The following is a 23899-nucleotide window of genomic DNA, read 5'->3' as shown; positions in this document are numbered from 1 at the left end:
CTTGTTAATGGGTTTCATTGTCATTAACTGCATTGGTAATAACAGTGATATTAGTTGAGGTTTAATTTTACTTGCTCTGCACGAATATAAATGGCAGATGTCTTAGCAATAAACATCATTATTGGATCGTAATGACCTTATGCAAATCCAACCAATCATCCTGAAGTCACAGCTGCTCAGCCGAGCCAAGCAGAAAATTAAAATATCTTCCATGAAATGACTGAGAGACTTTCTCCACCAGGTACTCGGGAGAGAGGGAAATGACTTGATTGGACACAGCAAAACCTGCCTACAAGGATGGATCCTCGTATGCCAGACATTTATGTTAAAGATAGAACTGCGCTTCACTTGCAAATTTAAAGTTATGAGCAGTTTGTCATCTGTGTCAGTGCTGGGTAGAAATAAGAATAAAATCTACTTCACCATGCTCAGGTAAAATTTAATAGGTTCCACTGCTTTTTATTTGGCTAAATGCAGTCTAAGGTTAATTCAAATCTGTAAAGTCATAGCAGTTAAGAAGATACATATGTGAATGAGACAGAAATAAAGGGATTCTTAACAGTTTCTACAAACGGCACTTAAAAAATCATGGAGCTTTTCTGGAATATGAACAAACCTCTGGGGCAGTTCCTTGAAGCCCTTACATCGTTACAAAGACACACCAATTAGCCAGGGCTGCTGTCTGCCACAGAGATGGTGTCTCTCCCACACAGACAGAGGTCTCCTGCAACAGAGCTCTGAAATCTTCCTGGGCATGTACATCTCTTGGGGGGTGAACACCAGCAGCACCCAACCTCCCTCACCAGATAAGCCACCAAGCTTCTGCCAGCCCAAGCAGGGGACCATGATATGCCATGGCTCACTCCTGGTCCCACTCCTTAGGCCCTGCATATGTCTGTGTGTGGATATATATGCAGTTAATGATTGCTCCCATGTGTTGGGTGATGTCAGGCAAGCCTCTGAGCCCTTGGAAATTGGTCCAGGACTAGAGTTGGTGGTTGACCTTGGAGTCAGCTCATGCTTCCAGGGACAACTTGCAAGTGGGCTGTAAGCCAGATGAATCTCTGGGCTGGTGGCCACAGCAAACTGCTCTGGACAGTCCACACCTTGAGGGACTCTCCTCTGACCCATGACCACTCGACCGAACTGAAACATCCCTCATAAGACAGCAGCTCAAACCAGAGAAGTTAAAAAGACCCCTCAGGTTTTGTGCTGCTCTGGCATCTGTCAATCTGTATGGAAAAGCAAGAAAAGCCAAATTCTTTCTGCCTGTCTTGACAGCAGCCTGGGAAATCCTGACTTCTGAAAAGCCAAATATCCCTGACTGCCTTTGGTGAATCTGTCAAGGGCTTCACTCTCTGGACAGCCCTGACAGGAACTGATTTCTCAGGGCTTCTCAGTTTTCCTTGACAAGCCACAGGCTCTGCCTTTTAACTTTGCCATTTATTATTTTAAGAACTCCTTGCTCAGCTCAGGTAATTACAAGGATCCTGCCACCTGCCTGTTCATCCTCACTGATTGTGGTATCAATGAAGCATCATATATTAATGTGAGAGTGACACTGCCTTATATGTATTCATCTCTATATTAAATTAGACTGTAGATCCATCTATGACTTTCAACAGGAAGCCACCACAGACACACTGCACATTTCCTGGGAGACATATCCACATATGTCATACTAAAGAAGAGAGCTAGCCTGGAGGGTGCAGTGTTCACCTGGGACTGAAGCAATGCAGTCCTTGTTCTGCCTCCAGCCCTATGGTTTGAGCTCTGGTGAGTTAATTAAGCACTCTCTCTTCCTTGTACAGGAGATAAAAGAATTTCTTTACCCAGCAGCAGCACTGGAGAATAAATGCATGTGGGACAGCACAGGGCTGAAACCCTTCAGAAATGGGGGACCCACAAATGTCAGAGATACACACTTACTGAGCTGTTGCACTATGTTCATTTCTCACTCATACCCACCTTGTTCACATGTAACTCTGTTTTGACAGATTTTCTCTGTTTATCTCCTTTTTTGCCCTAGTGTTATTCAACTTACCAGCATCCACCTGTTTCATTTGCTGCTGCAAACCATTCATTAGCCTGCCCAGAGGTACTTGGAGGCCTCATTTTCACCAGCATCATTCCCTCAGCAAAACACGGGGCTGTGCCTCAGCTAAGAGGCATGGGCTAGAAATCCCATATCCAGGACTTTAGTACGGTTTAGAAAGCGGTGAGTTCCTGGTGGCACTTTGACCGACTCTGTAATTCAGACACAGAATCAGCCAAGGAGGATCTCAGAGGCTCCCAGCCCTCACCAGTGGGACCTTTTTCCTGGCATCTCAATTGCATCTTCCTGAGTGCAACCTTCATCCACGTCTATGTCTGCCATGTGACTTATGGCCTCATCCTTCCACACTACTGGCCTTTCCAATGCATTTCAACACCTTCTCTGAGGTCATTTCATCTCAACCAAATCTCCTTTGCCTGCTTAGTAAAATGTCCCACAAACCAGGCTCACAACCCTTCCTGTCCCTGAAGACGACAAATCCTGCCAGAAGGGATGGCAGGGTTTCTGCCAGCTCCAGCCAGCTCTGGAGGTAGCCCCGTGGGGATGCAGGCAGGGTGGAGGCAGGTGCTCCCTGTCGCAAGGCAGCCCACAACACCTGGCAGGGTTTGGCTGCCAGGAAAACAGCAAAGGGAGCACTAAAGGTGATATCTGTGATTCAGAGGCTACAGACTTTGTGTTCTTTGAAAGGTCATGACCAAGAAGAAGGTGGGAAATAGCAACTGCATGTTTAATATTCTGCGCACACTTTCCCTCTCTCTTGATGTTGAGTGTATCAGTCCTATAGCAATTCTAATGAAGATATGAGGCAGGAAGACATTTCTTAAGATAAATACTGCTGCTTCCAGCACTGTTTACAAAGAGAGGAACTGCCGGACCATCAGGACCTGCAAGTTAATTTTCACAAAACTTCCCTTGTTTTAGGCACTATTATATCCAATCTGCAATAAGCAAATCAGTCAGTCAGAAGCTAATAATCATTAGCTGCAAATCAAATACAGCAGAGATCACAGGGTATACTTTTCCCCCTTGCTGTTCCTCCAGTGATCATCTGCCAGACTCAGACATGAACCTGTGAGTCAATCACGCTTATTCCCACTTTGCGGTCCCTGGAGGGAACAGAAACATCAGTGACAGCAACGTCCGAACACCTCTGGACGTTTTGTGAGGAGCTGGGGTCAGAGAGCTGCAGAGGCGTGAGAAACCGCAGAAAAGGCAAAGCTCTCCGTGCTGGCTGGAGCAGCCTCCTGCTCCAGCTGGGACAGCCCCATCGGGCAGGTGAAGGACAGGTGAGGCTGGCTGCCAAACTGCCAGGCAAATGCACCAGGGACTATCTCATCACAGCACGAGTCCCTGATCCCATGCCCCCTCCTAGCATGCTGAACTGCTCTGCGACAGCTGAAATTTTATAAGGTTCCTGCATGGAAAGCCACTGCCGCCTGTGCAGCCTTCCTGGAAAGCCAGCAGGCAGTCGACATCAGCCAAAGGCTCCTGTGCTGCGCCTAACAGCACAGTAGGATGTCCTGGACCAAATGCTAGGGAGCAGATGGAGACGCTCCCTTCTACACCCCACCATGATGTCTCCCTGCTGTTGACATGCTGGGGTCACAGCTGTCCCCGCATCCCCGGACACTGTACAGTGAGGATCCAGCTCAGTCCCCTGACCATAATCCTTACTGAGTACCTCCTGGCAAAGACACCAGAATCCCACAATGTAGCATTTGGGCTTGATCAGGGCTTTGACCAATACTAAACACCCCTCCCCACTGAACTTAAGTGAAACATAGAATATGAGCACGGGTCAGGCCAAAAAAAAAAATCCAGGCCTTAAAATACATGTCTCTCTAAGCCAGTAATTGCTGAGCAGCTCTGATCTAATAGACTCACTGGGAGGAAAGCTTCCTTCCAATTACCAGCCCCCTAATTTTACCACTGGTTAGCCAGTGGTTCAGCTGTCACTCCGGCTCCCAGTTCGTACATTGCGGACCAAATCAATTTATTCTCATTATTTCCCCAAGAATATTTGCTTTTTTAAGCAGCTCTTGATATTTTCATTACTGCGGCAGCAATCCGTCTCTGTGACATCCTCAGAATGGAAACAGTGGACGCTCTCCAAACGTCAGGACAAAGCCAAAAATATTTCCCTGCTCAACTGGTACTCATAATTGTCCATGAGTTATTCAGATCAGCGGTATCTTTTTAGCTTAGATTCCCGCAGAGCCAAGGCAGCAGGACCCCAAAGACCTGCATTTGCAGAAGTCTCCTGGACTGCGGGCAATTCTGAGCAGGATTCACAGCAGAATTTAAGGACAGCTGTAGACATGGTACAGAAAGGCGTGCACAGGGTAAACATTTCCCAGTGTCCTCAGACTGGGCAGTCCTTGTCAGACATAAAAACAGATTTTGTGATTTCCCTTGCTTTTACACTACAGATATAAGAAAAAATCCTACCAATGGTTAAGTCCAAGGTATTGATCTGTATGTGAATTTTGACAGAAAACTTGACCTCAAACAGTGACAGTGTTTAGGGGAGGTTAGGAACCAAACTTGTTTTGATGCTGATAGGAACCCATTTTGAACTCTTCTGATTGCCTACCACTGAATGTAACTCTGTGAAGAAGGTTTTGAAAGGCTAATACCAAAAAAAAAAAAAAAAAAAAATATCACAGCAACTTTCACGACGGCCAGATCAGTCCTGGATCGTTCACCATTCAGACAGCAATCCTGGCATCTGATCCGCATTTTACATCAGCCCCCATCACATCTTCCTGAAGCAAAAGATGGTCTTCTGGTCCTCTATCATCAGTGACGTCCCTGGACTGGAAAGGAGCTTCCTATAAACACACCACCAAGGCCAAACCCCTCTTGTGCCCACGCAGCCCATATATCACTTGTTACGTGTCAAGCAGCTGGCTCGCTGCGCCCACATTGCTGCTCCGGCAGTGTTTCCTTCCACCTTCCCGCCTGCCCGCTCGGTCTCTCCTGTTGTTTCCTGTCATGTACACTGATCAACAGCCTTCAGGCTCAAGAGCTATGTTCTGGCTCTGCATTTGTGTAACGCACAGTACCGTGGAGTTTTAATCCACAACTGACACTGCTAGGTGTTATCACAACAGCAACAAGGACCTTAGGAGTAGAAAAAGAAAATCATCAGTAAGTCAAATCTCACTGACCTCACTGTGCAGTTTCTGGTTTGACTTAGATGCAGATGCCAGGCCCCCGACACCATGAAGTCTAGGCTTGTGTACCTCACCGGACAAAAATGATGCAAGCAGCAGGGCTTCGATCTAAGCATTTATTAGCCACTTTGCTAAACTGGCACCCAGTGCAGGAATACTTATTTCATACATGCTGCTGGCCTAGTTCTGGCAAATAAAGTTACTTTGGGAATGACAAAATGCTTGTAGAGCTCATCAGACCTCTCCAAAAGGAAACCAAAAGGGTTATGGTGTGACAGGTACCTCTGACAGAGCTCGTTCACCAACACAGGTTGATGTTATGCAGCGGCATTGTGGGGACATGGCATGACACTCACAGAGAACAGGACAAAGTCACCTTCAGTGTTTTCTGGTTAACAGACTGCGTGGTTAACACAAACCATGTTTGCTCACACAACGACTACAAATTTGCTATAAATCCACAAATCTCCAATTCCCAATATAACACCACTTGTCTTAAAGGGGGAGCTGGAAAGAAATCTAATTTTGCTTTATCACTTGGAGTTGCTCTGCAGCCCGCAACTGCCAAACATCCCAGCAGGAAAACCCCAGGGAAAAGGAGCCCTCTCCTGCTTTTACAGTGGGTGAACACCCTCCCCGATTGCTCTGATAAAACACAAAGACGGATGAAGAGAGAAGCCTGTTGAGCTGCCTGCCCAGACAGCAGCAGGGAAGGCAGCCAAGGCAGCAGGTGCCTTCTGCTGGTGGCCCAACAGCTGGGAGCACCCTCTCTATTCTGGGAGTGCGCAAGGACCTTACTAGGGCATACAGAAAGCCTCTCAACTTTGAGGACCCCTGTGCAGCATCTCTATATTAACTGATCCCTCTCCGTCATGAAACTCCACTGACATCTTCCTGCCCTGTCTGCAGTCTAAGGTGCTTACCGATTGCCTGACTCTGTAGGACAGTGGGAACGACACCACCAGCATCCTCCCTTGGCTCCTCTGATACTTGGGGTTTCACATACACGTGGCCATGCCAGCAGCAATATGTTCCCACCAGGACCACAGCCCTGACTTCTGGGACAAATTCTGTCTTCAGTGGAAGTCTAAGTGCTGGATCCTTGTCTGGCTTATTACTCTATTTCTTGCTTTCAAGTCTGCTTTCAAGTGACTTCTATCAGTGAAGGAGCAGGCCCACAGTCACTAGAAAGTGTTGCCAGCACAAAAAACCATTGTGCCCCAGACTAAAAGAGCAGTGCACTGTCCCAACAGTTGGCACTATGTTCTCCTTAAACTACTTCTCCACAATTTAACATGTTTTCCACCAATGGTCACAGACCAACAAAGAAAAAAAACAAAGAGCATTCCAACTCTCCCCTCCCCAAACTCCTCCACAATCCAGGGGAAATAAAAAAAGAAAGCTCATGAGCACAATCATAAAGCCAAGGGTCAGCAACGACTCCAGTCTGAATTACTTGTCAGTGAAATTAAAGCTTAAAAGATTAAGACGCATGCAACTGTATGACAGAACTAGGTTAAAAATAGATTACAAAAGTCCCAGTCTCTTCAATAAACAATGTTCTATCTGGTTATTAAATCCCTGCTCGGTTTCCTTGTCTCAGCTCTTCACTGTTTGTAACACCTACCTAATTCTTAGGTATATTTTCATACTGAGATAAAACTGAGTGCATGGGAGCTGATGATTCTGAGAGGCATCCCCAACTTACACAAGGGTTTACCATGACTTGGCCAGAGGAGAGCCTTCTGAATTTAGTGTATTTTCTCAGGTAAAAGAATACCACTGGAGCAGAAGGAAGCAGGTCAGATGGTCAAGGTAGTCCTTTTTTACTCCAGTTTATTGAGGAATGATGCCTGGCCACCAACTAGACTCCTTGACAGAAGAAATAACTGGAAGAGCCTCTCAAAAACCAAGAACATCTCTGGCACAACCCAGCATCCATGGTTCCCTGCTCTACCCAGAGCAGCCTGCCTTGTTCTGGGGAAAGGTGAAACAGAGAAACTAGAACTCAAATTAAAAACACAGCAGTTAAATGGTAATTAATAAATCAAGCCATGCAGATGAAAAATTACTGTTTAATGCTGGAGTGACTTGCAAGAAGAAAGAAGGAAAAGCTTCTAAGGCTCACTGCTACAGCGAAGTGGGCTGTACTCAGCTACCCACATGGGCAAACTTTATTTATCTCTCTTAAATATGCCTTGGACAGAGATTTCAAAATGCACCAGAGGTTTAGTTCTTCAGCTTCCAGAGGCCCAGTTTAAGATATTTTAAAGAGAGATCTGATTTTCAGAGTGTGGATGCTAGTTTATAAAATCCAGCTCTTGCAGGTGGGTTTTGGTTCAACCATCAAAAACGCAGGCAAGTCTGCACTGATTGAAAACTGCACTTTTTGAAAACTGGTCCTCCTGTGCCAAGGATACAGACTTCAGGAGATCTAATTTTTCGTATCAGTGAGAAGAGACAGAAACAAACAAACAAACAAACCCCTCCAGTCCAGAATCCTCACTGGTGATCCACAAAGTGTCATCAACACTAATTGGAAGAGAAAATCACGTCACTTTCAGGCTACTGAAACACACCTTTCTACTTTTCAGTAACAAACCATGGCACAAATATTTTTTTGTATAATCTAGAACCATCTTGGTTTTGAAATCAGTAAGAAGCCCACCAACTCTTAAGGGTCTGATAGGTAGGGGTGTCTCCGACTTATACTGGATTTGAGACTTTTTCAAATTTTCAACACTGTTTAAAAACAAGCAAAGGAGACAAGGGGTTTATAATACTTAACACTAACAGAAATGTTTTTATGGTTGTTTAAAGGAATTTTGCTTGCTTGCATTTGTTAATCCTTCCCTAGAGTTTGTAACACACACAATTTCAGCTCTGGGCTGGCGCACAACAGCCACATGGTTGATCTCCCCAGTCTGTTGACATCATTCAAACCAATTCATTTTCCAGCCCAACTTTGTCCTTTCTGCTTGGGCCACAAAGAAAAAAGGAGCACAACAATATATTAAAGCAGATTTTTATCTACATCAATTGTTTTTTAGCATGAGAGCAGCTCTTCAGGAGCATTACAACACTGCCACAGTTATTTGGAAACCCTAAAGTGAGGCATAACAGCAGATGGTATAAACAAGTTGTGTAGCTTTTTGATACCCATCCTGCAAGCAGCTCAACCTGCAGAAATGAGTTTGGCTGCAATTGCTTGCAGGACTGGAGCTCTAGTGCTACCAAGGTCATAAATTCCTTAAAATTTCAAAATTAAATACATAAATAAAGAAACAAAGTAGAAGCTTTTCTAATTATTGCCTTGCTTGAGGGCTTCTGGCAGCGTGCTCCCAAGCTATTTCAGACTGACTGCTAAGCATTAAGCATTTTTCCCCTTCACACAGCACCAGCTCCCAGCAGCATCTTCCCACGTGAGCCTGGGCAAGAGACAAGCAGGGCTTAGCAGCAAAACCCTGGGTGCCTGCAGGCAGAGTGGCCGAGATCTCCATGGCTCTTAATGCCGATTTCCGTCATACGCCAAGCATGGATGGGGAAGCCTCCTGCTCTGAAGGCAGAGGTGACAAGCACTGTAAGAGTGTGTCAAATCGAGACACAGCATAGCCCAAGACCTGCTGGGTGTTTGAAGCAAGGAGAGCGCATGGGCACGGGGTTGCAGCGGGGCTTCCCATTTTAGACTTGCTGTGCTGGGTAAGGGAACCTTGTTATAGGCCTTTTAATGACTGCAGAGATGTACCCAGAAGGACACCTCTCACGGTGGCTGCGCCTCTGCTGGGATCACAAAGCAGGGGTGGTGCAGTCCCCTCGCCGTGGCAGAGTAAGGGCAGATGCATCACAAGTGCTCAAGCGTGAACTGCCAAGTCTGCAGCTGGTGGAGAAGGTGAAAACAGTGGAAAATGTGATTGCCCTGGCTCTAGATCAGGCTCCTATACCTCCAAAGGTGCCTCCCTAGCACAGATAAAGTTAGCCAGGTTAAGAGGAGTCAGGTCAAGGAGCTGCAGAGCAGAGGAGTGGTGAGAAGAGAAGGGATCTAGACCACTGTGGGACCGGTGTAAAGCTAGACACTTAGGAGACAGCTGCAGGGTGGACCCATAATCTGGTGGAAAAATCTGTCTGGAGAAAGCTTTTCTCTCAAGCCTCGAGAAATGGCGAGGCAGGGGTTGGGAGACAGACTGAACAGAAAGAAACCTGGAGTGTCTGGGTACTTAGAAGGAACACAATCACACTGGCAAAAGCAAACACTAAATGTTAGGAGATGAGATAGTTAAGTCGCTTAATTCATGTCAAGAACGGTCCCAGAGATGAAGGCAGCGCTCATGATGACAGAGGTGTTCTATGTGTCCCCTTGCAGAAGGTGGAACATGAGCTGGGACCTAGAAGAAAAGGGGCTCACATATGGCTATAACAGCTGAATGCTCCCAAGGAGAGCTGGGCTGTATGGACATTGAGATGGCCACTTAAACAGAGGTCAGCCCAGCAAGGAAACCCTTGTGCAATGCTGAGGTGGAGCAGCATCTGGAGCCAGAGGGAACAAAGAACATGCCACAGGTTGCTATACATTCAGCGGAAAACCGGGCCCGCGCCAGCTCTAATGGGCCCCTAAAATGACAAGTTATTCTTTTGTATTCAATCTCTCTGTGCTTTGTTTCCCCATCTTTAAAACATGCTTTCATCTCACAGAGGTTTGGGGAAAATTTAATTAATTGTTCATCAACTGCTCAGATACAATAGCGATGAGATCGGCAGAAGTTCAAGAGGAAATTAATATTTCTGCCTTTGGAACAGGGCTTGAATAGAGCCTGGTAAATAAGGCAGAAGGGCACACACTGAACAATGAAGAGAAAACAGAATAATGAATAGCTACTCATTAAGTGAGCAAAGTCCATTCTGTGCACTGAAGGAGGCAGGGACCCTGTGGAGAAACCAGCATGGGATCCTGTAATTAAAGACTGTATAATAATGCACACACACCATGGGGGCAAATTAAGGTTGCACAAGGAACCTTAACACTGCTATTTTCTAACTTTTCAGTGTTTGACTTTCAACCTTAACAATGCTCTTTTAATGCAGTTTTTAGGTGTGTACTGTCATATAGAGGTATGGGCATCATACCTTCCTTCTCCAGTTCCAGCAGTGGGATGTCTATTCTGATTTATTCTGAGAAGTGTGCACTTAGCAGCCATTAAAGGCTTAGAAAAATAGTCAATTAGAGTTGGTGTTCAAGGAAATGCACACCAGCTTTTTGGGGCTGTGGGTTTGTTTCTTTTTTTTTAAACAAGCTGCATGTAGCCAAACCCAGTATTTTCTTAAGCCAAAGAATAATACATCCAACATAGCACATATATACTACAACCTAATTTAAAAATAAAACATATCGTGGAGAGAGCTGGTCGGTACTTTTTAATCCAGCCTTTTACCGGTTAAAAACAAAACAAACAAAAATAAAGAGTGCAAAAATAAAGAGTGCTTATGGAAATGCTGCAGAAGTCCCCAGCAGGTTTTAGTTCTGGATTTCCTAGTCCGCAGGCAATACAGCACTCCCAAGCACTCCGCCACCAGGCAGCTGCCCTGTAATCTCCAGCATAGAGATATTTCTTCCCCCAGCTCTGAGCACCCCAGGAGGGGATGAAGCAGCCCTGCCATGGAGCTATGGTTTACTGAGGGCAGCTGCCCATGCTGCTCTCCATCCACCTCCTGGATTGCCCCCATCTCCAAGAAACTCAGCATCCAAACAGCATCTCGTGCTGTCGGATACTGACCAGCTAGCGGGATCCCAACACGCTACCACAACTGCAGCTTCAAATTGCCCTCCATCAACACACAGAAAGCTCTCGCTGGAACACTGCTGCTACTGCTGGCAGGTGTTATAGGAAAGCAGGGGTGAGATCACCTCCACCCCTCTGCAACTACCCTTGCACAAATCAGTGGTGTGATCGTCCTGAAATTCTCCCTTCCCTGCTGGAGGCATCCCACGTGTAAAACAGAAAGAGGGGGAACAGAGCAGCCACCTCCTGACAGCAGAGCATTTAATGATGGGTTTTGCTGAACATGAAGGCCACATGAGCATCATCTGGTTGAAAGTGCCACAGGTGCAGGCTTAATTCTCTCCTCCCACCTGACAAATGGCAAAACCTTCCAGCCTCAGACTAAGACGCCTGAATGTTGCTTTCCAGGGCAGGAGTCCCAGAAAACAGGTTAGTGTCCCGAGCAGCTTCGGGGGAGGCTCGCAAGACAGCAAAATTTGGCTGGTAAATCCCTGCCCATTGACTCACTGGTCTCATCTGGAAATCAGAGGACTCCAGCTGCTGACTCCACAGGTCTGAGCTCAAAGGAGAAAACCCTGCTCTAACTGAGCTGGAGCATAGCAAGCAGCTTCGACTGACAGCCTGCCTCCAGGCTCACCTGGCCCATTACAAGGCAACTCAAAACTGAGATCCGGGTCCCCATCAGAATTGAAATCCAACCATCAAACATATTTAGCACCTATGTTAGTGCATCTACAGATACTCTATTGATAATAAAACCAATTTCCTATTAATAGTAACAAAAGATGTATCACACCAGTAGAAGCAAATGACTTTTTGGTGAAGGGTAGGGAGTGGGGAAAAAACGAAAAGCACAAACTGAAACAGATTTTTTCTATAATACTGGAATTATTTAAACTGAGGTTTCCTCCTTGCTCATTTAAATCATGATTCCATGCAGCGACGTCCATCATTCCAGATCTCACCTACCCTCTGTGGGCTGACCTGCAGCAAACAGAGGTTAAGTGACTTGACAAAACCTCACACAAATCACTAGCAGAGCCAGGGAAAAGAAAGTTGGGACAAATCAGTCCAAATCTCAGTTCTTGGCTTGAAAGAGACCCACAGACCATGCTTAGGATGCCTTACAGCAGCCAATCCCCCCTATGAACTTCTGAAAGCTACCAGGCCTGGCAGGCTGAAGACATTTACAAGAGCATTTCAGCTGTGTTATATCCTTCACAAAAAACCATCTCCCACCTGTAAACGGTCTCTCGAGAAGACTGACAATCTTGTCAACTGCCAAACTCTAGCAAACCTTTTCCACTGAAAGCTGTGATTTGTAGCTAGTGTCTTAGCAGGTTTGAGGCACGCAATCAATACCGTGGAGAGTAAAAATCAGAATTCACTCCTCAGCTATCGTGCTAAACAGTTAATCATCTTCATTTGCTTGAGAAAAACAACCTGAGCAAAAAGTCCCACTGATTCCCCTCTAGGCAACGCAGCTTCATGCCCTGGGAAAGCTTTGGTCATTAAAAATTGGCCTGAATCAACTGGGCTTTCACATAAGAGTTACAGTAGAACCACTAACCTATTGAGCATGTGCAGCATAGAGCTGCACGTTCCCGTGCAAATCAAGGGAGCTTAGGTGGCTAAAAAGTACCACTGTAGGCTTCTCCTGAAGCCTCCCCATAGTGAAAATGTTCACCTTCATCCTAAAAAAGTTCATTGCCAATGCAAATAAAATTGGATTACAAACTTTTCCGGGAAAGGCCAATCTCTCTGCATCCTTTCTCATACTGACCAAGTTAGACAAGCCCCTTCTTTAAAGTTCTTCTTCTGGAGCTAGTTATCCTATTGCCATGTATTGATAATGTTATTCTGCTTCTCCTCTTTACAAATAAGTCTGCACAGTAACATTTCAAAGAACATTTTATGAGATTGTAAAAATACTGGGCAGGTTGGCAAGTGCTAAGGTGAATGCAGATTCAGATATTTAACTATACAGTCAAACATGTCTGCAATTCAAACAGCAGCTCAGATCTCACAACTTAATTACTTTAATTACAGATGAATAGCTTGTGTTGTCATAAGTAGTTTGACACACTGGAAAACAGACAGAAATCATACTAGGAGTGGATAGCCTTACTCTAGTGAGGAAAAAATTTGGGGCACCCTTGGAAGTATTCAAAACCTGACTGCAGAAAGCCCTGAGCAACCTGATCCAACTTTGAAATTAGCCCTGCTTTGAGTTGGGGGTGTCAGGGTGGTGAGGGCTTTGGATCAGAGACCTCCAGAGGTTCCTTCCCACGTAAACCATTCTGTGATTCTGGATATAAAGAATGCGATAAACTACAAACAAAGACCGTATCTTTCTCACACAACTTCGTAAGTCATGCCAGTCACCAACAACGTTGTGCCAGCTCAGCACACGTATCAAACTCTTGCACAAAGGCAGCACCTTTTGTGACGCTCCACAAGTGTCATCGTTCTTTCAGTGGCATCTTGCATGGCTCACTGAAGTGCATTTTTACCAGCCAGAGGCACAGACCTTTCCTGGCTCCTTTGGTTTGAAAGAACCCGATACAAACATCAAAACGCATTTTTCTATAGCTTCCAAGAGGAGGTGTTAAATAACCAACTTTTATTCCTTTGACCACCCACATATCTTGGGCAGCTTAAAACGCCTGAGTTGACATTTGCTGTTCTGCTTTTCATTTCAAAAATGCAAGAGGAATAACGTAGGGTCCTATTAAAAAGAACAAAGCCAGAGAAATCTGGGGCAAGGTTGTGAACCTGGTAGCTGATTTCACAGTACAGCCAAGGCACAGGATGAAGCAAGAACTGTTAGGAATCATTAAATGCTCTTACCTGTCCTGCAAAAAGCCCACACACGCCAATAATACAGAGAATGTTAAATACAGCAGAGCCTACGATGGTTCCAACACCTACGTCTCCTTTTGTGATAAAAACACCTGAAAAACAAGTTCAAGGCAAGCTGTGTAAGTTGGAAAGAGCAGAATTTTTCCACAAAAAATTGCACACCTCACACCCCATTAATGAGTCTTCAGGCATGTACGAGTACTGGCACTTTTTCCACATATTTAACAGGGCAACTTTCAGAGAAAGGTACTAGGGTGAATAAAGGTCACCGAACTTGCTTTCTGAGGGGAGCTGGACAGATTGTCTAATGAAAACCAAATACCTCAGACATGCCTAAGCGACCAACCTCCTGGTCTTGCGATCCAACATTATGGCAATACACATCATAAAAGGCAGTAAGCTCCGTGGGAGCAGCTGGTTGGACACAAATCCGCAGGAAACTACCTCCTGTCAGACATCCCCTCACCAGTACTCTGCTCTTCCCATTATCCCCATCTCTACCAGCTTCCATAGGCAAGCAGAAGCTTGAGCTGGAGCTGATTCAGAGCTGCCTGGCCACTAGCTACTTGCAAGCTGAATGATGCCTCTCAGGATGAGTTGTGGGGCTACGTGACATACGCCTTTCAGAGCTCTTCTGTCAAATTTGGTTAAAATTGGACAATGAGGTTAACAGTGAGGGGGCTGAACTGACAGACACATGCATCATGGTGCTGCACAAAATTCTTTCCTTAGGAAGTCAGCCTAAAAATAACACCCCATCTCTTGCTAGCTGTCAGTCTGTTTAAATTCACCACTTGCTTTTAAAGTTTCAACAGTATTTATCCAGGCAGTGTAGTCTGGAGAATTTTTTTCCCCACTTTATCCTTTTCTCAGAAACATGTTACACAGAAGCAGTCACCTGCCAAGTGACACCCAGGATCTGGTAGATGATACCACAGCAAGATAATGACCTGACTGCTAGGGCTTCTCTAAGCTGCCCAAAGGAATCTGGTTTTATTTTCACCCTGCTACTGCACTATCCTTAACCAGAGTACAATCCCAACTTGGTCCAATTTAAGTTCCTACATTTTGAGGCTTTGCTTGCATAATCATACACCTCTGCAGAGTATGCAGCTTTGTGTGAATTAATTTGTGCTCTGCATCTGATAGCTGTGACTGAAATAGAAGTATCTTCTAGAGACAGTATCTAAGGGTCTAAGCTGAGAATAATCCTCCTCAGTGATGGAGTGCCCACCTTACCCTCCCAACTGCTGCTCTGATGATCACCTACCAATAGAGATGTGGATGAGTAGAACTGCAAGGGCACTTTCCCCTTGCACGAGGTAGCATACATACAGCATCATTTTATAACAGCTGACTGCAGTCCCCTCTTAGCTCAAGGCTGTTGAAAGACCACACAGGTTTCCCAGGTTTCACACACTTAATGACTGCTGAATCCCTTGATCACAATTCCCATAAGTAGAGAATTGCTTTTCAAGCATTTCAAATCCTCTTCTCCTCCCCACTCTGGCTTTTCCAGAGGGAAGTGGTGTTAGGAGACTAACCAGCGTGGAGATTATGGCAGAGAACCTGCAGCTGAGGACACAAGGAGTTCACCTGGTTACCAACCCAGGAGGCTGGACGTGCATCCTTTCACGCTACATCCTGGAGGCGGTGTGGCAGATAGCGTGGGAGGGTGGATAGGAGGGGAGAAGGCTGCACGTGCAGAGCTCAACGCTGTGCAGTTTGGCTGTGCTACAGTGAGGTAGAATAACGGACAGTTAAGGTGAACTGCCTACTGGCCCTGGTTTGATGGCATCAGATCAAACCACTTCCAAGGCAGCCCTGCTGTGGGATAATGGCACTTTTTCAGAGCTGCTTCATCTAGCGAGGATTCCTCACAATTAGTCCTGTGAGTGCCCACGAGGGAAGGGCCAGGTATTATAGCTAATGTTACAGGCGCTAAGCAATCCCATTTCAACTCTGAAAAATAGCCAGGAGGTTTCAAGAAGCAGCAGCAGGTTAGTTACCTATGACAGATGTAAACAACTCAGGAGCAGAGCTTCCCGCTGCCATGAAAGTTGCCCCAGCCACATCTTCGCTAAGATGCAAGCGCTGCAGAAAAACACATCAGAGTCATTGATTACAACACTGAGAGGGTGAAGGAATTCATCTAGAAATGTTAAACTGTCTGCCAAGAGTGGGAAACTGCTAATGTGTATAAAGTTTTATGTTACTAGAGTTTAAATATAGGTGAAAGTTATCACGGGCATTGGCTACTTAAGTTAGCATCTCCTTGCAGAGAGGGCAGGTTGTGGGTGTGATACCCCTTACAGAGGAGAGAAAGGCAGTACTCTGGACAACGGCGAGGCAGTTTCACCAGTCACAGCTCTTTGTCTCCTCCATGACCCCAACAATACACACCTTATCTCATCTATTTTGGCCTGTAAAGGGCAGGGCTGGAGCTCAAGCTTGGTTCACCCCCAGCCACCTTCCCTGGTATCATTTCAGCCTCGGACATTTAGCCTCTCCTCAGCCCCTTTCACTTGCGTCACCATGGAAGATACTTACCTCCTACAGCCTTCCCCTAGCACTGCCCAGGGACTATCTAAAATGGGGGTTTCTGGAGGGGAAAGGACCCGCTAGTCTACGAAAAACCTCATCAGCATATGCTGTTTCCAAAGATTTACTTGGTTAATTACTTCCTTTATGTTTTCTGCTTCCCACTGCTCCATCTGCACAAGTCACTGTTCAGCAAACACGACAAGGCTGTTAAAGACCACATGCCTTGCTGGCACCTTCCATGGTTTAATGAGTAGCTAAAAAAAGCCACCCCCTGCCATACGGCCATAAACTGCTGAGCTATTACTACACAAATCTGGCTTGCTCGCACGTGTGCGAGTCAGCGGCTGCCATTGTCCAAGCAAGGGGAAAACAGCTGTGGGTGAGGGGGATGCTTCCCTAGCAGAACGGCTGTTTGCAGCAGCACACCCAGCCTAGCAGGACGTAGAAAGCCTTCCTTCCCCCTCTTCCCTCTGTCATGGTGCAGGGTTTCTCTGCAACTTTACTGTTACCAAAGCACATTTGCACAGAGACAAGGATTGCAGAAATCCTCCCACCAACCTTATCTGGATTAAAGATCCCACAAAGGATATTCTAAGCCTGTAAGAGAAGGTAACTTTATCCACTGACACATAAAAAAATTTGTACATACGTTACGGGGACAAGGAAAAAGGAAAGAATGTGCCCTCACCAGGAATGCTTTTTAAGCAGGAGACCATGACATTGCTGCACTGCTATAAAAGCTTGTGGAACCTTATTACACATAGCATTATGGAAAATGATTGTACATAGGACTAAAGCTATTGTAGAAGTCGTCCATAGGAGCAGAAGTAGATCCCCAAAGGCCAGTTTCTTCTGCAGGAGTCTCTATAAGAATATAGAGACAGTCATCCCACAATAGTTGGCCTGCAACTCAATGGTGTCTTCTCAAAGAAAAGACCATCAGCCAACGAAACCAGCTGTGCTGGACTTTCTGTGGGGACGGTTTAATTTAAAGCTGTAGTAGGTTCCCTTGAGGACAGCTCCCAGACAATTTATTGCAACACATACGATGACTAAGTCAATACAATAGAGCAGAAGATACAGCACACTATGTAGGAGGCAAAAATGTATCCTCTGGTATCTGCAGACAAACGTTCGCAATTGACATGTGACAGTAGCTGCATCATGTAAACACTCTGTAACACCAACAACAGCGAGTAGCTGGGCAAACACAAGTACAAGCTGTTTTAGTAAACAAATGAAAACCAAGCTTTACTGTAAGTACATCTGAACTAAGGCAGAATGTGAATGTCTAACATAGCAAGAGTTCTGGAACAAATTCTCATCTCAACACACACATCTGGGAGTGCAAATGCCTTGTTGGTTTAACTCAACAACTGCTTTCCAAACTAGATGAAGCGAAGCCAGAAAAAGGGCATTCATTTTAGAATTAGTTAACCCAAACTGTGAGGAACTGCTGAATAACTATTGCTTGATCTCCAAGACCAAAAAAAGTCTTCAGGCAGGAGGTCTGAATTCTTTTGTGATGGATACAACAGAGGCGTTAGATGGACAACTGATGGTAGATCTTAGGTCAGCAGCAAATCATTACCATTGCATACTAAGTGTGTTACAGATACTGCCATACCCGGTACAACCTTAGGTACGAGTTCTGGCAAGGGGCTCTCTCCGCCTCCCTCTCTCTCCATTATGTTTTGCGCACTAACAAACAAGTGAACACCCTTGAAAACATCACAGGTCTTATCTCAGGTGATGGAGGAACACTCAGGCAGTCATCTCCTGCACAAAGATCTCCAAGTCAGCCTGCTCATTTCACACGGTCTTTACGTGGGGAGAGTATTGGTTGGTGTGAGCAATGGTGGTAGCATCTGCTGTCACTGGGCAGCAATAAAACCTTCCCTTTCCTAGGAAAATAGGCAAGTGTGCGTACTACCAAAGGCTGCAGAGGCCTTGCAAAGTGACTGAAGCCTTTTCCCACACGTTCTTGAGTGCTAACATCAAAGATAAACCACAAAAAGCTAGATGTTTTGAAGACAAGCCATTCTGGTCTGATAAAATCAAAAGTAGTTGGATCAGAAAGCAGGAATGCGTATTTCTTTTGCTATCATGTAATTACAGAACTGCTTAATTATGCATAAAATACATAAATCAAAGGACTTGAATGCCCCTGAAGGTCACCTAAGGGGTGAGAAAAACCTTTTCTGGGATAGCAAAATTCTGATCCATTTACTTGACCCATTTTGATAATCACTAATGACACAGTCTCTTTCTTCTGGACAGTAACTTCTTAATACAAATATACTAGACCTAGTGTCCTGTTGCTAAGCTTTCTCTTTCACACAGAATTGAATAAAACTTGTTATCATATTTTGTTGGTGGTGTTGGATAACACAATGGTTCAGACGTGTTAAAGCACATAACGAGTTGTTATGTACCATTGAGAAGACAACAAAGAACCAAAAAGTAAAGATCTGGTCAACTGAAAGCAGCCTTCTAGGACCCAGGGGCCTGTAAATACTATGTTAAAGTCTCAGGGGGACAGTGTTTGCTTTTTAGACATCAGATGTCTGTACAAACCCAAACACATCTGAGAACGTGTCAGAAGAACCAACGGCACCATAATTCTGACACTCGTACCTCTATAACCAACCTTCTGGGGCACGCGTAGAGATGCACAGATCCTGCACCTGTAGAAAGCTAATGACAGTAAAAGGAGAGGAACTTCTCCAGTCTGTGAGCCTCTCGTTTACGATAACTAGATTTACCACCGGTGAAGTTAGAAACCGTTAATGCTGTGCATGGTGTTTCCTATCGCGATTTGTAAATACAGTCAAGGACCAACATTTCTACTGAGCAGTGCAGGAAACGGAGGTGCGGACAAGCGATGGAGCTTGTCTGAGGTCACTCAGAGAGTGCATGGCAGAGCTGTCACAGGAGCCAGCGTTCCACAGTCCCAGGTCAAACCTCTCTGCCATAAGCAAGGCCACTAATCAAAATACACTTGTAGGTGGGATTTAACAAGTACTCAGTAAAGAGAAATAATAATTTCCCTCAATTTCCTGCCCCCACCTCTGTCCCTCTGGGTGGCAGGCCTGCCCTTGGGCATACCAATGGCAGCCCAAAATACAAGCCTGTCCTGGACACTGCTTACTCAGCTCGGGTTTTGTTCATTTACAGTGACCTGAGCTGGCCCTCTAGACCCACGTTTCCCAGCAGGGTTCCCTTGCTTGGGCATGGGGAGGTTAACTCACTCAGCACATCTCTATCTCCAGCATCTCCCATCCCCACTTCCACATCAACCTCTCCGTTCCCTCCCCCTGAACCTTGCAGTAGCTTTGCCTAGATTCAGCCCTAGACAGTGCAGCAATTTTGCAGGACAGAAGCTGTCCTGTCTTGTGCTGTCACCCTTCACTTACCTGAATACCTATGCACCAAAATAGTGGGATCTCCTAGGGACTTTTTTTTTGATGATGCAAAAAAGGCTGGCATGGCAGGGTGCTGAACTACAAATATCAGGTTAGTTTAGAGACCATTTCCATCAGGGCTGTCAGCATGAATAATTTCTCCTGCCATCTCCCACACCTCCTCCTTGGGCCAGGAACAGCCTGTGCCCTGATGAGTGACACTTAGGCCCGGCAGATCGGCAGACATCTCCTCCAGCTGACAGAGACGTCTAACTGGCGAGACTAAACCATATTTCCTACATGCAAAGATTTCATTGCCTGAGACCTACGTCGGAGAGAGCTCACTGCCACTTCAGGTGCGTGGTCTGTGTTCACCCTGAAGCTGTCTGAGATGATTTAGGCTAAAACATACTCCTCATCTTCTAAAATTTCAGCATGCCAACCTTAGCAAAAGAGGGACAGAGTCCCTTGCAATTGCTGGAAATGTTCAAGAGCTTCTTTACAGCTGACCTAGCTGTCCCTGCTGCTTTACAACTTATAGCAACACAACATAAGGTATGAAACTCATGACTTTGAAGGCAAGGTACAAGATCCACGATTTCTAACTGGGGTAAATCACCAGAGGTTTTAATTTATATCAGCTAAGGGTAGGGCCTAGCATTTTTGAAAAGACATCTGCAAAGACACACAAACGCAAGGCAACAGCAGGAACGGTCAGAGCACCTGGAGAGCTGTCAGTCTGTGAACTCTTGTGCTGGGCACTGCACCAGCAAAGCCGAAAGGCCCTGGAAAGCATATGCACTGCACATATGCAGCATCCTGAACCCAAACTAAGACTTCATTTCTAAAGTCCAAGCAGCCAAACCCAGCTCTGGCGTAGGTCTGCTCAGGGCACATCTACCTTGGCTAGGCAGCACTCCCTGTCAGTGGCTGCACCGGGCGCTGGTAAGCTCTGGCGCGGACGCACAAGCGGCGTGCAGGTCCTCTCCAGCCAGGCAGTGGGAGCGGGGGGAGGCACAGCTCCTCTGTCCCACGGGGCCAGGACCACACACGGGGGCAGGACCCAGCACTCAGGCAGCCAGCCGAGAGCTTGGCATCTCTCCCTCCCCAGGTGGTTTTTTGGTTTTGTTTTTAAATACTAATACATCTAAATTCTCTTGTGCATTTTTTCTTTCCCAGCCTGAATTTTGGGAGGTTTCTAAGTTTTAAGCTATGGCATATGAAACTCAGAAACACCCCATGGATCAATATTTCCATGCAAAAGTCAACAAATAAAAGGTTATCATCTTCCAAGTCCCAGGAGAAGTGAGTGCCTGAAGCCATAACTGAACCAAAGCGCTGTTCCCTACACGGGCAACGAACAACGTCCCAACCCTCTTGTAGTCTCTGATGGCTGGATCCTAATGGTTTCTCAGCCAGAGAGGCAGGAGCATGTCAGCAGTGAGTGGAAGAGCACAGGACAAGCTAACAAGCTCTGCTGGGCTTATTACCTGGAAACATGTGCTGCAGGTAGCACTGGCGGGGAGCCCGCAGCGTGGGGCTGAGTTGGGAATCACTGCTCTAGAGAATGTGTTTTTCACCATGTTATAAATTGCCTCCATTTGTAAGAAGTGGTACAATGCATATATAGGAATTGTTATTTGAGAGGGGACTGGTAGCTTTAAGAGGGAGCGTCAGCCAAGTTTACCCCCCAGCAGACTCCCAGCCCATCTCCTGCAAGTGAGAACACAAAGCTGAGCCAACGCACACACGCAGTGTTGAGCAACTAAACAAGAAGCATGGGGAATGCTCTGAGACAATAGTAAACACACTACCATCACGTTCTGAGGCTCTCAAGGAAAACTGCTGCTAAAGCAGCACACAAGCTTAAGTAACATCTTCTAATACTTACTTCGCAAATCTTTTCCAGTGAAGGGACAAAGAAATCATCGCAGACAATTGCCAAAGCATAAAACATATACACAGCCTGCAAAAGAAAAGAGAAAATGTTGAGTCTGGAGATTGTCAAGCAGAAACGAACTGCTGTGTCCCAACTCATCTTAGGTTTGTTTTGGTATATACTTTTTTAAAAAATAAAATGCTCTTGCAGGAAGAATTCATGAGGCTCTCCGGGATTTAACAGAAAGATCATTAAGTATTTATCCAAAATTTCTTACGAGCTATCAAAAGCTGCCAACACTTTACTGTCATCATACTTTTTTTTTTTTAATTCTCTGCATATTGCTAAGCCACACTTAAATGCTTTTGCCTTCCTTTTTTTTCCTCCGTTCCACAGCGCAAGGCTTTTTTATGATTGCATTCTATAAAAATCTAAACCCTAAAGCAGTAACTTTTTAAATGCTAGTGTTTTGAAAAACGGGAAAGGAGCTTGTTTTCTGTAACTGAAGTGCCCTGCCATGTTATCTGGGATCCCAGGGATAATTCTTGCTAAACTCCACACAGGAACAACTTCCAAATGACTGAAACCCAAGGGGCAACACGAGACTTGAAAAGACACCTAGCGAATCAACTTCTCAATTTCATGCAAGCAGCATTTAATCTGTATTTGTGTATTCTGTATTTCTGTATTATTGAACAGAAAGCCCTTTCTGTGTTATTGAACAGCACGCGCTTGGGCCTCATCTCTGCCCCAATAGGCCAACGGCACAGCGTGGCTTGCACCCATGTAGCTAAGCTCTTGTCCTCCCCAAGAAGGGTAACCTGGTTCGTACTGCCCAGAGGAAAGGATCTCTGTCCCCTGCCTCGACTCACATCCCAGCACTGGATAGGAAAATGCTCATTGGCATAGGGGAAAACCAGGTGAAAAGTGTGCCAGCTACCTAACAGAGCACACCATCACAGCCAGGCTTGTGCCTGCGTCCCAGCCTGCTCTGGTTTACTGGCACAGGCTTATCTTAGGCCACCCAGGCTACCCTTGCACCACCTCACAGAAACTTGGACCTGTGGTACAGGAACAGAGCCAGAAATATGGAGAGCCAGAGGAATAAGGGCATCACCCAAGCGGTGTACCCTGCTCACATTGCCAGAGGACACGCTGTGGAGAGGAGAGCCGCAGCAAAGTTTTAAAGGCAAGCATCCTATGCAGTGGCGGGAAGCGGAAGAGAAGAGAGGACGACCGCACCCTCTGAAGGCCTGCAAGGCAGGCCAGCGCTCACCCCTTACAGCACTCCTCAATGTCAGGTATGCAGCATACCTATTACAGCTCCCATCCCCGCAGGAACTAGGAAACAATCTGTCTGCGAGTGCTACCAAAAACCAGCCACAGAGAGTCTACGATACTGTCTTGGATCTCCTTCCCAGCAGACTACAGTATTGGCAATGCTTTATTCATGGCTATGTACTTGTGAAAGCGTGTGTGCGCTAGACAGATCCTTACATTTTGGGCATGTAAACAGAGAGGCAAGGCTCAGGGCATAAGCCTGGAACAAACCGCACTCCAGCAGCTGTGCACAAAGCAGTTGTGTCCAAAAAGAGGGGACGAGAAAGGCTGCACACGGTGAGGCAGGAGAGTTGAGCGCCTGAGCTCTCTCTCTCCAGCTGCCCCTCTGGGAGTTCGATGGCCACCTCTGGCAGAGGCAGGACCCTGCGAGGGGCTGCACCCTGGGCTCAGGCCAGCAGGCTCACCTCTCCCACGTGCAGAAGGAAATTACGTCCTCCCCACGTCACCACGCAGCACGAGGCCACCGCAGAGACACGCGTGCTGCTCCAGAGCAGCGTGTATCGTTAACCACGACGGCAAACTGAGCATCACCGCCAGGTTTGCATAGTGTACAGCACAGCCCGAGGGCCGGCTTACAGCATTCACAGTCCCGCAGCGGCACCTGCATTCCTATCCTGCCATGAGTTTACACGCCTTGTCTGACTTGGTCATGTAAATCCCCCTCACCCTGGAAATGTACATCTCCGTAATATTTTGCTAGGTTTTCAGTGCATGTAGTTGGGGTAGGTTTTCAAAATTTTTTTTTTAAAGACAGAGCTGCTCACCTGTAGAGCCGCCTTGAACATGCCTGAATGCAAACAGCCCAAGAAAGAAGAATTTTTGCATCTGGTCCAATAAAGCAGGTAAGCATGCATCAATCCTTT

The 23899-nt window shown here is 46.1% G+C and overlaps 1 protein-coding gene across 3 annotated transcripts in view; it reads right to left on the bottom strand.

Annotated features, from left to right (window-relative positions):
- LOC142055585 (sodium/potassium/calcium exchanger 3-like) overlaps nt 1–23899 on the bottom strand; it is a 273389-nt gene that overhangs the window by 142538 nt on the left and 106952 nt on the right. For all 3 annotated transcript variants that reach the window (XM_075089713.1, XM_075089697.1, XM_075089698.1), the window contains exons 4-6: nt 21708–21782; nt 15878–15962; nt 13857–13960 (exon numbers count right to left, since the gene is read on the bottom strand). In XM_075089713.1, coding sequence (XP_074945814.1) covers nt 13857–13960; nt 15878–15962; nt 21708–21782 — 264 coding nt within the window. The remainder of the gene's footprint in view (nt 1–13856; nt 13961–15877; nt 15963–21707; nt 21783–23899) is intronic.

The sequence above is a fragment of the Phalacrocorax aristotelis genome, chromosome 3 (genome assembly GCF_949628215.1).
Source record: "Phalacrocorax aristotelis chromosome 3, bGulAri2.1, whole genome shotgun sequence".
NCBI lineage: Eukaryota > Metazoa > Chordata > Aves > Suliformes > Phalacrocoracidae > Phalacrocorax > Phalacrocorax aristotelis.
The sequence above is the reverse complement of the archived record's forward strand: the minus strand, read 5'-3'. Positions and strand labels throughout refer to the sequence as shown.